At 36.6% G+C, this 14,470-nt stretch overlaps 1 protein-coding gene across 1 annotated transcript in view; it reads left to right on the forward strand.

Annotated features, from left to right (window-relative positions):
- Positions 1-12,582: 12,582 nt before the first annotated feature.
- Positions 12,583-14,470, forward strand: part of LOC108764110 (defective proboscis extension response 4) — a 116,452-nt gene continuing 114,564 nt past the window's right edge. Inside the window, exon 1 of the mRNA XM_018512154.1 lies at positions 12,583-14,195. Within this exon, the coding sequence (XP_018367656.1) occupies positions 14,126-14,195 (70 nt within the window). The 5' untranslated portion in view covers positions 12,583-14,125. The remainder of the gene's footprint in view (positions 14,196-14,470) is intronic.

The raw sequence follows: 14,470 nt of genomic DNA on the forward strand, positions 1-14,470 counted from the left end.
GACGGGTAATTAGACTATCGCGTGACACGAGAGTTGGCAAAAAGTGAGAATTTTTGATTGGATAGAATGTCGCCTGCGTTCCCGTCTTGATAATCACGAATTACGTACTTGCGGGGGTCTGTCGCGTTCGACCAACGCGAGTACAGAAATGCGGTTTATCTGCGATCTCTCGGTTGTAAGACCGTTGCGAGAAACACTGCCGACGTGGGACTTACGGGAACACGATCGGTCGTTTCATCCCCCGCTTGGAGATCCTTATCTCGCGGCCTCGCCTTTGAGACTTTGTTGCTCGCACCACGCGTGGCGAGAGAGAGAGCGAGTTAGCGAGAGGGTGTCGTTTACTGCACCCAGGAATCTCGTCGCCGTTATCATACTAGCGGTGCTGTTTACAACTTTCCAGTCACGACATGTCTTATTATTGCCTTGTACCGAGTGATTCCGTATGCCGCCTATCGCGCGCTCTGCTTCACAGGAAAATAACAACCGACACGTAATTCCGTGCATGACACCACGCTTGCTGCTACTCGAACGTTAATAAATGCATTGTACGTATAGTATGCGACCTTTGTTAAGTCGCAACCAGCCCTGTTTCTCAACATGCATCACGGTTGTCGGAAAAAATATATTTTGTAGATTATAAAACAAAAAGCTGTACTCTGACCAAGCAAGTGCGAACTAACGTGAATGAATGACTTGCTTATTGATTCAATACTGACGGCGCTGTTCGCACGTATTGAGGCAAATTCATTCATATTTATTCGCGCTCCTTCGCGTTTTAATTGACTTTACTTCGAAGACTGTTGTTATACTAATTATGATATGTACGAATGCTAAAATTTTATAGCTCTGTATCTTATACAGCGTTACTATATGTATGAAACACCATGGATTTATTCCTTCAAAAGAATACTGATGTTAATAAAAGGAGGAGTAAAACAGAATATTAAAATAGCTTTAAAAATAAGTATTATTTTTTAAATAAAACTGTTTTTTTTATTTTTCGTTAAATATGAACCGTGTATATCAATTTTTGGGGAGTGCTTTATATTTATGGTTAAGGCTGTATGTTGTAAACTTCATCATTTCATCTATTTTACATATCAAACTTATAAATTTAATACGTTAAATTTTTAGACTCTTAGTTACATTTTTAAGCATCCAAATTACGAGATTAGATTCTTCTTAAACTCATGTAAATATCTCTGCATTTTAATTATTTGACTTTCGATAAATATATGAAATATCTAATTAATTGATTTACTTATTTTCAATAATTAGGTTTGTTGTGTATATCACTATATGATTATTTTTAATTGTTGTTTATTAACTGACGGCGTAAGAAAATGGGACACAAATTTTAACAATATTAAATTGTGATTATAAATTTTGCAGCTATTTATTAAGTGACGTGTGTAATATCAATGATACTTCAATGCAATATCAATGATTGTATTATCATTGATTACTTTAATGCAATATCAATGGTTGCAAACAATTTATTTATTTCATCATATTACATGGCGGCCGTAAATACTTTTATTTAATTTATACAGATATATTTTGGTACAAATCTCGCTTTAGCATAAAAACAACGCGATTTAATGATTACTCGAAGAAAGTGAATTTCTCGAATTAAGAAACTAATGGAGATTACAAAATGTGCATTCGGATAAACCACGAGACGAGATAACGTGAAATAATCTTAGCGTAGGTTTCACGTCAGCAACGAAACGCAGTTTTTTGCGAATCGTTCTTAGCGCCCCAACGATTCTACGAGATGTGCGGTACTTAACGTAGTATTAAAGGTCCGATAACATGATGCTCGTCGGAAAGTTGTGACGCCATTAAGATAATCTCTCGCGGTAGTATTATGCGGTACCGCAGAAGCAGAACGACAGGGTTCTGTGGGGTTGGAACGCATAGCAGGAAAAGGGGGGCACAGGCAAGGGAATATAACGAGAAAAAGCAAGAGGATAACGATGAAGAAAGTCGGTTATGAAGCGACTGATTCGCTTCTCTCTAACAATAAAAGAATCGCGAATTAGAAATAAAATATAAGATGTCCAAGACAGAATTTGCTCGGGCTTAATCTTTAGAAACTGTATTCGCGCATTTCATTGATTTATTATAGTACTTGCTATTTCTACGGTGATAAAAAGGATATTAAAAAAGATAAAAGATATCGAGAATTTAATGAAAAGAGAACAATCTCTTTTTAACTGTATCTATATAATTCCTTTTAATATTTTAGAATAGCTTGAAATTTAGACATGACAATTTAACGATATACGTAATTAGTGCGGTCCAGTTAGACTTGATCTTTCATATTTAACTTAGCAATAATAAATGAGATGTAACATATTTTAAGATAATACTTTTAGCAAAAAAAGTGTGATTTACTTATAAAGAAATGATAAAATTATATTACTAATACATTAAAAAAAGAAATTTTGAGCACTAATTGTCATTAGTTTCGATCAATTACACAATTGAGATATAATAGATATTCTATTTTATACAATCTCACATCATAACTACGACTTTTTTATAGCAATGTTACTGATAGATTAATAAGCTTTTTTTATTCTTGGTCGGTAAAACTTGAATGGCAAACAAGAGAATTAACTTATTCGTTCTGCTTCAATTTGCAGTAAGACAGGTACGAAATAAATAGAAAAAGAAACAAGGATAATTGAACGGCTTGCGTGAGAAGCGAAGTAGGTCAGGGAAAATCGAAAAAAGATTAAATTATACTGTTTGCAGTACAATCCTTTACATAATCCAAGGTTTACTTGCGAGCAACACCCACGAGTTTATAACGGCATATTGGTGAAATATCTCGTTGGAAAGAAGAGTCAGTTTCTGACGTGAGAGATTGATATAAAATTGGTTAAAAGTTATCACGCGCAATGTATTACAGCTCGAAAAACAAGCATTAGCGATGTGGTTCGGAGTTGTATAATTGAAGTTAAGAGAAATCTTTACTCGCGCTGGAGATTTAATCTGTTACTATAGAAAACACGGGCGTGATATCGTCGCTTTATCAAGCTGAGAGGATCTCGTATCGGGAATTGTCTGCTGCGGAATGAATTATACGATATATACGAGGTTGAGGATAATGAAAGAGATACGCGAATCGAATTATCTGCGAGCAAAATCGATGCAATTAACACTTAAATGGCATTTGCTGGTTATCGCATCTGTTAAAAAAAAATTAGAATTGATTTCACGAATCCATCTCGTGCATATATATATATATTTTTTTTTTTATATTTGTTTAGTACATACACATACGTGTATATATGTAAATCATATCTATTTTCAATTGGCTGCATATCCACAAATGGAAAAGAGGAGATCCAATGAAGGATATAATATATTGTGTGTACATAAAATATACAATGTTAAATATAAGGAGTAGGTAATGGTATCTCCCTTGAGTTATATAAATAATATTTTGTTATCTTTTTCTTATCTAATTTCTATATGTGTCAAAATGTAAATTAATCCATTTCTGTGGCTAAATTGCTTAGTAAAAATAACGTCTTAATAAAATTAACGTATACATTTAGTAAATAATAAATTAAATTTGAGTCAAATTTAATATATTTCTTTCTTCTTAAGTTAAACTGTTTAACTTCATTGATTTAGTTATATAAGTTAAGGGGACATATTAAGTAGGAGTAGCGACCTATAGAAATAATTAAAAATAACTCAAATTGGATATAATTTAACAGTAATAAATTTTACAGTGTAGCCATTAATTTAATCTGTGCTGACAGTCTATCTATATTATATCTGTCTGTATATACCATTCATATTATGTGTCAAAGATTACTTAATTCTATAACAAGTTATCGATTTTATGACATTGTCTTCATATGTCTAATGTAATATGCATAATAACATTTTATAACAAAGCGACAGTTAATTAAATATTTTAATTAGCAATCCTTTAATTAAAAATAACCCAAATTCGGACGAACACTTTTGAACAGTTGATATATTAACGTATAGGTAAGTATAGGTATAGGTAAAATGTCAATACGAGCCGAAACGCCAATGTTGATGCTTGCAATGCATGCATGTAACATTACTGTTTCTGACGAAGCTAGTAATGATTTTAACAAGTATTTTGTCAGAAACAGTAATACTCTGTACATATATGCATTATGTTGCAACACATTGTTTAGAGTAATATGTAAATATCGTGCGCCGCAATTGTGTACTTATAATGAAGGCAGCAAAATGTAATAAGCTCATTTATCGTGCATAGAATATATGCTTTCGGACACAGCATAGATGATATGGTATTATGAATCGTATAAATGTTTTTACATAAAATTGTTAAATACACGGACTGATAATTTTATGTTTAATCCTTCGGAGCTGACGATAGGTCTATTGGATTCATTCATTTATTCATAATAAAGCTGTTTGTTAAACAATTCAATTTTCTTTACGTTATAATACATCTACAAATTTGGATTATTCTTATTAAGAGTGTATTATACTTTTAATACTTTTTAACAAAATGAAAGGTTATAAAAGAATTTCAGATTTTTTTATGTTATATTTGAAAGTAATACAAGAAATTTTGCTGTGATTCAGAATCTGGATCAAAAGTTATATTTTAATAAGAAGTAGACATGTTTTAAAAAACAATTGAGATAAAATAACAAAGTTTTTATTCAAATTACAAAATTGTATTGATAAATATAAATATTGATTTTATTGAACACTATTTCATATGTATACGTATAATGTTTATTTTTATACGAAAAGCATAAATTTCTAATTCTAGTCACATGTTTTCACAAAGAAATCATACATCTGATACATCCTTAAAATGTATTTACAATTCTTATACTAGTTATGTAATTTTGGTTCTTTGAAATTAATTAATGTCTTTTAATTAATATAAATTAAGTAGATCTTAGATCCAGACCGAGCATTAATAACTGTTACAGATTTTAGCGTCAGCTCCAGAGAGTTAAGTGAAACGTACTACCTCGAAGAAAATCGTTCTCGAAGGGAAACGTGTATCGAATTGTCGAATCAGCACGAACGACAGATTATTAATCGTCGTCGACGATTAATCTATAATTACAAGCGTAGAATCTAATCGACTGCTATGTGATTGCTAACTGTTTATCCTATAGGAAAGATTGAATATTCGCATGAAGCATTAACAATGCAAAACGTCAATCAAAATGGAATCAGGACGTGGCCGTAATATACAACTTTAGAACCAATCCTAAAACGTATCTGATGCATTTTATTTTCTATCGGATATTCAATCATTTTACTTCCGTTAAAATATCATGAATATTTATTTGCTCTTTTATGAGATAATTTATCGAAATGTGATATATGTATATTTCTCTTTATGTGATTTTAACATATAATTTTCTCTTTGGTATTTATTGTACGAAAAATACAATCGGTTTCCATCCTGGAGGAAGTAAAAAGTTCAAACCATCGACATCGATCGAATCGGCTGAGCGCGATAAATCGAACCTTTCTCATCGAGTTGATGACTCTCGACTTCAATTAGCACTCGTTTTTTATTCGGGGGGCGCAAAGGTGTGCCAACTTCAAAAGAATATCACGTTTCTAACGCATGCCGATAATTACATGCGCACGCCAGTCCGAGCACTTTAATGGTTTGTTGCCTGTTGAAAATTAATTATTTTACGCCAGAAGCTGGCGCCGTCGCGCGTTGGTGAGTGTATCGAAATACCTAACCTATAGGGCGGCAGGCTTAGCAGGATGACGGAAGGAAGGGTGAGGGGACAACATGGCAGAGGCAGGTAGGGTGAGTCGCGTCCGGGGGTGGCGTGTAGTTGACGCTTTATCGGAAGAGCGCTTTTGTTAGAAAGTCAATACCTGTGAAGAGACCTGGGCGCTCACTTCCTGATACGCTCGCGTTAAAGAGTACAGTTTAAAGCACGCATAAAGCTCGTGTGATTTTTCTGCCGGAAACGCTTTCTTCGGGAAAATTGCAAACGTTCTTAGATCTAAGATGACATTGAGTCGATACGACGTAAAAGTTTAAGCGTTCAATTATCGGTTTAAGCAATCACGACCACTCGTCGTCTTTTTACGATGACAATTTGTAAGAAAACGACGCTCGTATTAAATTATCGCTCGACACGAAATATCCCGCGATTGACCTCGTCAGAGTACGCGACGTTTCATTCGTGATATCTCAGTGACCATTCTCAACAAAATCAAACAAATAAATCACAGCTGTCTGCCGTGAGATATTTGCCCGCTGATGCATTATGTATCTTTTGTTACCGATTCAATTTCGAAAAAAAATATTCTGCTAAAGGATTGCCCTAAGAGAGATTGCTTGTGCTGCTATTGGATCTTTCGCTGTGTAATATCGCGTATTTTAAATTCGTCGATGAAATTCGCTGTTTAAATTTCTCAACGAATATCACTGCCAAAGAATACTTTACGAAGTAAATACATTCAACGTAATACGTTGGCCATTCATCCGTATAGTATTACATCGCAGTAGAATAAAGCACACGATCATTGGCCATTAAGTCTTATAAAGTTTTAACTAGAATAATTGCTAATATATTAATATATACATATATCTTTCTCATTTTTCTCTTGCTCAATAGCAGCATACTTTTCCAATGATTTTAAAAGAAATTATTATATAACATCCTTTAATATGCAGTTTTATACAAGTGAATATTATTGCATATTTTAATGAAAAATTTTATTTAAATAATTTTTTGTACGATTTCCTATTTATAATATCTATATATACTGATATTATAAAATTAATATTAAAATATGTCGATATGTCAGTGATTTTATTAAAAATAATATGTATGTTAATGATATTATACAGCATACACATTATTTTTAATTGCAAGATAAAAAATATGTATTTGAAACAATTATTTCGCATCGAATATCTCTTAAATGGTCCGATATCAATAAAATGATTCGAATTGGCTTGCCCGTGATGTTTACTTTTAATTACAATTTACCTTATGACTCTGCCCTTTTATCGCGCTCGCCAAACTACCGACCTCGCGCTGAAAAAGTGCTCCGGGGTGTCGTCGTACGCGAAACAGGCGCACCTCCCTTACTCGGCATTAAGCACTGTCGCCGTAGACGCTAATTTAAATACGACAAGAATCCCAGATTTCCTCGATGGAGGGTGAGAGTAGAGCCACTTTACTACCTAATACATAGGGAATGCAGATACGTATCGGACAGTACGACGAGGAGGTGCACGAAGGGGACGGAGAGGCAATTGTTTTTGTCGTGGGGCCAACGGAAGCTGATGGGACACCAGAGTGTGAGAAAGAGAAATGAATAAGGGGTGGCAGAGGACAGAGATAGAGAGGGAGAGGGAGAGAGAAAACGGGGGTGGATTCTGTTACGCAGCGCTACCGCGGCCGATCCGGGAAACTCGGACAGGGTTGGTCCGAAAGCTCTCTCAGTCGCGGGCAAGCCGCCACGTAGTGATAACATTCTATATAACGCGGGCAACTTAAATCCGGTCCGCGTCTTACGACTAGAATCCCGTTCTGATAAGAGCGTAAGTTTATTAGTGAGAGCATGAAGGGGGGGGGGGGCGTCTTAATTGAATCGATCAATCGGAAGGATGCAAGGATGAATTATTGTGTTGAATATAGACTGTCGAAAATTGAATGCAAGATCCACGTGGTGGACCGAAGATTTACATTGCTGGAGCTTTACTCCGAAAGTTCCAATATTCGAATGAGTGTCTCATCCGTCTCGTTACTAGTTTTTCCGTTCTTTAATATTCATTTTTATCGATAATGATTTTACGTGCGAAAAAAAAATAAAATACAAGCACCGAGAAATTAAGGACGTGTCGCGGTTTTATACTAGAGCTGGACACTCCTCCGCCGCTGACCATTCAGTAGCGCAGTTACAATCGCAACTAACGAGAAACCGTGCTTTTATTTGTGCACCGTCGTTATACCGTTGTCAGGCCACCGCGATTCCGTGCCGCACTATCATCTCCGGCGATTAAAGTAACAAACGTGCATATACATTCGTGTCTCGCTGGCCTCGGATTTATTATACCTACGTTTGTCTCTGACAATTTATACGTGCATTTGAATAAAGAGTAATATAACGGTTTTAATATCTCGATTGTAACAAATATTTATCGTGTATGAAAAATATCGCAATATTCGAGAGATCCATTTATTTATTTGTGATTTTTTTTTTATTATTAAAAAGCAAATGTGTGATTGTAAGACACTACAATAAACGTTAAATTAATAAATTTATCTCGAATAATATTTTCTTCCTCTTTTTTTTCCTTTTTTATTATTTCTAAATATCAGAAATATGTTAAAGATAAGGCTATCTGGTTCAAAGAATCGGAAAACCGTAATAGCGATAAAAAGATAGTGAGATATGATGGATTTCCCCAAACGTATACGAGATTCTCTTTGAACTGATCGTGCTAACGATATAGTGGCTTGGTTTTTGGCAACCGCATGAGCGGTTAGTTTCCAGTTGACCGTGCGAAAAGGTAGTTACGAACTTTATGATTACACAGCACGAGAGGATTGCTTCATTCGTCGATTACATGCAAGCTAGCACTTCGTAGACATAATTCGCAAAGTGTTGTAACGAGAGGCAGATTGCGTGTAACGATATTGCATATCTCGTTTTCAGGATGATTTTACACACGCGTAAAGAATTTATTTAAATCGTTATTCCAACAATTCTTTATCAAATCTCGACGTTACTGAACTGCTTTCTTCATTTAACTTGAAATTATTGGGTACGCTTTTAGTGGAATTGCAAAGCTTATTAATTTACGTGATTGCCTCGTCGAATAAGCCAATAAAAATAATTTTTACGAGAAGGTGAAAAGTTAGTACACTTATCATTCGGAACGTTTGGGTCGTCTCCAATTTCTGGCAATTGTGGGCGTTGCGGATAAAAAGGGGGTCAACTAACGCAAAGTGCAATAGCACGGCGCGACGAACGAGAAAGATTTCGCATTGCGCGACGTGCCTGCAACAGTCGTTAAATATTCATGTCAACCGGACGGTCAGATTTGCAGGTGGCTAAATTATTTACGATTCTTTTCTGTCGTAATCGTGTATAACAACAAAGTTCTGTTACAAACAACGATAAATATAACGAGTATGAAATGTTTATGCAAAATTTGTTTATTCGTTTTGCTGCGTGTTCTTTTTAGATCTTCCCATGAATAAAACATCTGCCAGTTAATTACTGTAATTATCACTAAACTGTGCTTTTATCAATGAAAACAAATTTTATCTTACAGCGTTACTAATTCAAAATTATATTACTAAAAGCGAGACATAATTAATTTTCGAAAAATTATTATTATATATTTTTTCAAATAATTTCTTGAAAATTACTTTAGCGAACAAATTACAAAATATAAATGACGATAGGTTCGTCGAACAAGCTCGCTGTTTACGAAATTCGTGAATTATGTAACTGTCAGATCGCAAGAATGATTGTTAAATTGTTTCTTTCATTATTTTGCTTAACTTTGAGTTAAGCAGAAGGAGCGAAAATACCCTCACCAAACAAAACGTTGTGTGGCTAGGGATTGCGACAATTAAAGGTTAAATTAAAATTGTGGTCTTTGTTCCTTCCTCGTGACGAGTTACACAACGCAGCATCCATTCTTCAGTCGTCTTCACGTGGCGTTGCTTGGTTGACTATAACAGCCGAGCTAGGTCGACAGATTCCATCCGATATACCCCGTTGTCGTAACCGTTACAATCGTTGGCTGTTTGCAAAGTTGTAACCGCGTGAGTCTTCCGGAAAGCTGCCACGTAACCGTCGAATTAGAGCGACGATGAAAGACCAATTCCCGGATAATCGAAGTAGCTCTCGCTTCCCGTTAGCCTCCATACGAGACGTTATATTGCTTCATCTCTCGAGTTGAACAGAAATTCCCGAGCTGTGCCAAAGCGGACAGTCGACTTTTTCTCATCTCCCCTTTAATGTCGAAACATCTCCTTAACGTCGAAATATCGTTCGTTAGCTTGTATTCACTCTTGCGTAACGAATGAACGTACTTTAGTCTTCATTGCGGAACTACGACAGTTCGCTATCTCAATAAATAATTTTAATCAATTAATTGTGAAACTACGAATACTGTATAATTATTTTCAACATTTAGACAATGATATATTAATTAACATATTCACGAATACAAATTGAATGTGAATGTTTGTATTACAAATCTAATGCAAACGGTCATGCCTTTCGCCGTTGGTTTAGTATGCCTTCTACATCCTCCGTTTTCACGTACCAGCCGAATGTGCAGCGAGCTATTTAAACTTTCGGTCAACGGAGGAGTAGTTAAAGTTTGAGAAATTCGGGTAACGCGTGTGTACTTTAATTAACACGCATACGTAGGAAGTTCCTTGGTTATTAAGCCCTGTCGTCTGGAAATTGGATGTACAAATCCTGCAATGCTCATCCTGCGACGTTATATATTCACATTTTGTACCCGCATATATTCATATAAATTCTTGATTTGTCGTGAAATATAATCACGCAGAAATATAGCGGAGCTAACATTTAATAATAAATGGGCTCCAATTATATTATAATCTTTTTTGCAGATATATTTGTCGCATTGATTTATATTTACATTTCATTAAATTTTATACTTCTAAATGACATGTACTCTTTTTGAAAAAAATATTATTTTAAATATATTTATGATTATATGTATTGTTTAACGCTTATACATATGCATACCGTTTAACGCTCTATGAAGTTTCTATCTAATAAAATTTTGTCTAAATGACTCCAGAGGGATTGAAATGAAGAGGGATTCACTTGGTTAGATTTTGCTGAGCTGTCCTAATTATCCGTAGAACGGAAAAAGCTCGGACGGGGGATGCAGCTGATTACCGGCGGGGCGCAGTAAATCCTAAAATCCACCGAATTTCGAAGCTCCGAGGTATGTCGTAATCGAGTCACTCCGCGGTCAATCTTAAACTACCGAGTTATACGAGTGACTCTGCGGCACTCGCGCTCCGGCACTTTAATCCGAGGGACTTGAGAGTGCACCTGGTAGACGACGCTGGTATATCTCTCCCCGGCTGCGAAGTTCGGGTTAGCTTGCGAGCGCGTTAGGGAGGTGCGGGGATGGTAGACCCAATTACATCTCGTTCGTGCAGAATTGGACGAATACATACAAGATGCTTAAGACGCCTTAACTATCTTGGGATTTGTACCTACATTCTAACTGTCCAGATTCGTTTAAATACCCTACGCTGGACTTTCGTCGGTTACCGAAGATTTCTATCACCCCATAAATTCATCACTGTAAACTCTGACAAACAGGTTTCACCGAAATAACCTGCTCTATTTTTATAATTACAATTTACGATTAAGATTTTTATATACATTTTGTTCTGATCACTTTATATAGGTAATATTTTTTAATTATTTGCTTTTTTTATATTTTTATTTATTGTCTAATTGAGCAAGAAAATTCTACGATTATGTATACGAATTTATAATGCAGCAATAAGTAAAATAGCAATATAAGAATAACTTGTTAACGAATGACCATCAGATCGAATTTATTTAATCGATTGTAAGTTTAATACAAGCAATTTTTCATTTGTTGCAGAATGTTTCTACGAAGAAACTGCCATTTTTCTACTATCAGTAACGTTCACACAACGAAATGTGAGTGACGACGAAAGAAATTTCATGAAATTGAAGATTAAAAATTAACCGACGATTAATGTACATCCCTTCTTCGGGTTAATGGAGCGCAACCTATGGAAGGGAACGTGATGACACGCTGCCAACCGAAGATGGAGGTTTCTTAAGCCCAGGATTAGAAGGCCGTCTAAAATCCAAGCGCTCTTGTCCTCATCTCAGATCGATCAAATCATTGACGTGAGCTCCTTGAAGAGCTTTAAACTTGGTGCATTAGATTCCACCAACGTGCGCGGAAGCTGTTTCAATCACGCGTTGCAACAAATCTGTGGAGATTTGAAACTGTGATTCTACATGAGACGGCAGAATTGCTGGAGAAAAGGAAACATAGCGAATCACTCGATTGCCCTTAATCTCGGATGATCAAAGGTTCGTCTGCTGAGAACAGATTTATTCTATGTCTTGCGAATTTCTGAGAAGCCGGTTGTCGCGGCGCAGAGGTTGCGGTATAAACGATGTGCTCGTCGATGAATTAAAGCGTATACCTGGGCTGGTCGTTCGGACAATCGATAATGCTGGGTCGTAAAACTTCGCGCGCTGCACGTAGCGTGTCTGATACATAATGCAATTCTATCGAGAGAGTCGATGTCTCGAGGTGTGAAGCGAAAAGCGCTGGGTCATTCTTAGTGCCTCGAAACAGATCTCGAGACTCATGTCAATTACGACGCTAACTCGTACATCGATCTTGTGAAGTTGACCTGGAATGCTTGAGCGTCAGAAGAACTGAGAACAAGGGCTAATTAGAAATTAGGAACAAGTGTATTACTCGAAATAAGTGATTGTATGTGCTTACACGAGAGTGCTCAATAAAGTGCGGATTTCCTTAAATTTTTTTTGCAAACGAGGTCGATCTTCGTGACGTCATTGCGAAAACGATTCGGAATAGTGTCGGATTTGGTAAATATTTGTCGATACTTGAAAATCGAGTAGTTTAACGCGTCACGGGGCATCTCATCGTGATTCAAAGCCCGTTCGATGTGAATTGAAAAAACGGTCTTTCTATATTGACACGCCATATCAAACAGAGCTCGTGTAAAGGCTCGGGGGATACGTGCCAGAGTGCATAAATCGTGGTGTACGAGCAATTAAGAAGTAAATCGGAAAAGAGGTAATTAACGTAGTATCTAAAGTACGAAGACGCGCATGCCTCACGGTAATTAATTACTTTCAATGTGAGTTTAGAAAAGTCGGGCGATCTCTTGGGTATCATTACACGGACTTGAAGAATGGCACGTAACTCGTGAATAAAAACGTACAGCGGGTAAATTTCGAGGATAGTCCTAATTACTGAAGCGCACAACAAAGTTGCACGAAAACTTTGGCGAGGTTACTGGAGAAGAATTCTCTCGCGGGTATACAGAAATCTTTAAAATATAAGAGCCAAGAGAACACGTGAGTAGCAAAGTCGTTCCAAATCCGCGAAAATCAACCTCGTTTCTCGACAATTCTGGGCGAGCCCGAATGCGGGCGGTGCCGTATGTGCTTCGTTAAACTGACAATAATCGTCAACCGCGTGTCACGAACTTGTACGTGGGAGAGCGAGTGTTGGCAAATGAAATTCCGGCTGTGCACTTACGATGACGTCGTTTAGTGATTTGAGCACTCGAGCATCAAAAGCGTGAAAATTCAACTGTTACAGTATTGCGCATTTTGCGACGGAAAGAAAATCGTCACAGAGAGAAAATGGAAGAAATCTAAGATTACAAAGGAGAGATCATTCATGAGTTATCTTGAATGAAAAAAAACAATTTCCATACACGCACACTTGGTACAGAGAGAAGCAGGAGAAAGAGCATTGTTCGTCGACGACCATCAGAGCATGACGATCCTTGTCAAAGTATTCAGGCATTGATAGCCTGTCGATTCGTTTAAATATCCACAAGAGCAGATTCACAGAAAGAGCCACAAAGGAGAATCGCGCGACGTTAACGAAGAGTTATCTCGAAAACAAAAAATTTGGTAGGGAAGTTTGTGCGTTGTTGCGAACAGATCAACCAGAAAACAATAATCGACTAACAGTCGACGATTGTCGTGGGGCAAGTGATGGACTTTATCGGAGTCGACATGTGATGCACAGCGTGGCGACAAACGAGTGGTGTGCGCGATTAGTTACGAGAGAATGACGGTGATGTGTACGTCGTTCACGGATATTGTTCAGTGCCGGGATGCTGTAGTGAGTAACTGTCAATAAAAGAACGGCGAGTGTGACATAACGAGATCAGTTTCGTCGTCGTCGTCGTCGTCGTCGTCGTCGTCGTCGTCGTTGCCATCGTTGCCGTCGTCGTTGTTGGCGTTGCCATTGTCGTTGTCACTGTCGTATACTGTCGTATAGTAAGAAGAGAGCCGTACGATACCGCTCACAGAAATACTCAGTATGAAGGATCATCGAGGAGGATGGCTGCGCGCCGTGCTACCTCTGATAATGTTCCTCTTGCATCAGACAGGTGAATACAATCTTATATTTATTATTATTATTATACCAACTTTTTTCACGAAAAATCTAGAGATGGCCGAGTTGCGCGAGATATTTTACGTCAACTGATGTTTAACTGCGTCTCTCTCTCTCTCAATCGTGAATTTATTTTTATAAAAGATAAATTATTTTAGTAATTGGGGAAATTTGTTATGAAAAGAACATAACAATAGTACTGCGAGAAAAGGCTCCAAAAATTTTGTCTTATCTCTTATTAAAGAAGATATTACGAAATTAAATAATTTG

Source organism: Trachymyrmex cornetzi, unplaced genomic scaffold (genome assembly GCF_001594075.2).
Source record: "Trachymyrmex cornetzi isolate Tcor2-1 unplaced genomic scaffold, Tcor1.1 scaffold392, whole genome shotgun sequence".
NCBI classification, from domain to species: domain Eukaryota; kingdom Metazoa; phylum Arthropoda; class Insecta; order Hymenoptera; family Formicidae; genus Trachymyrmex; species Trachymyrmex cornetzi.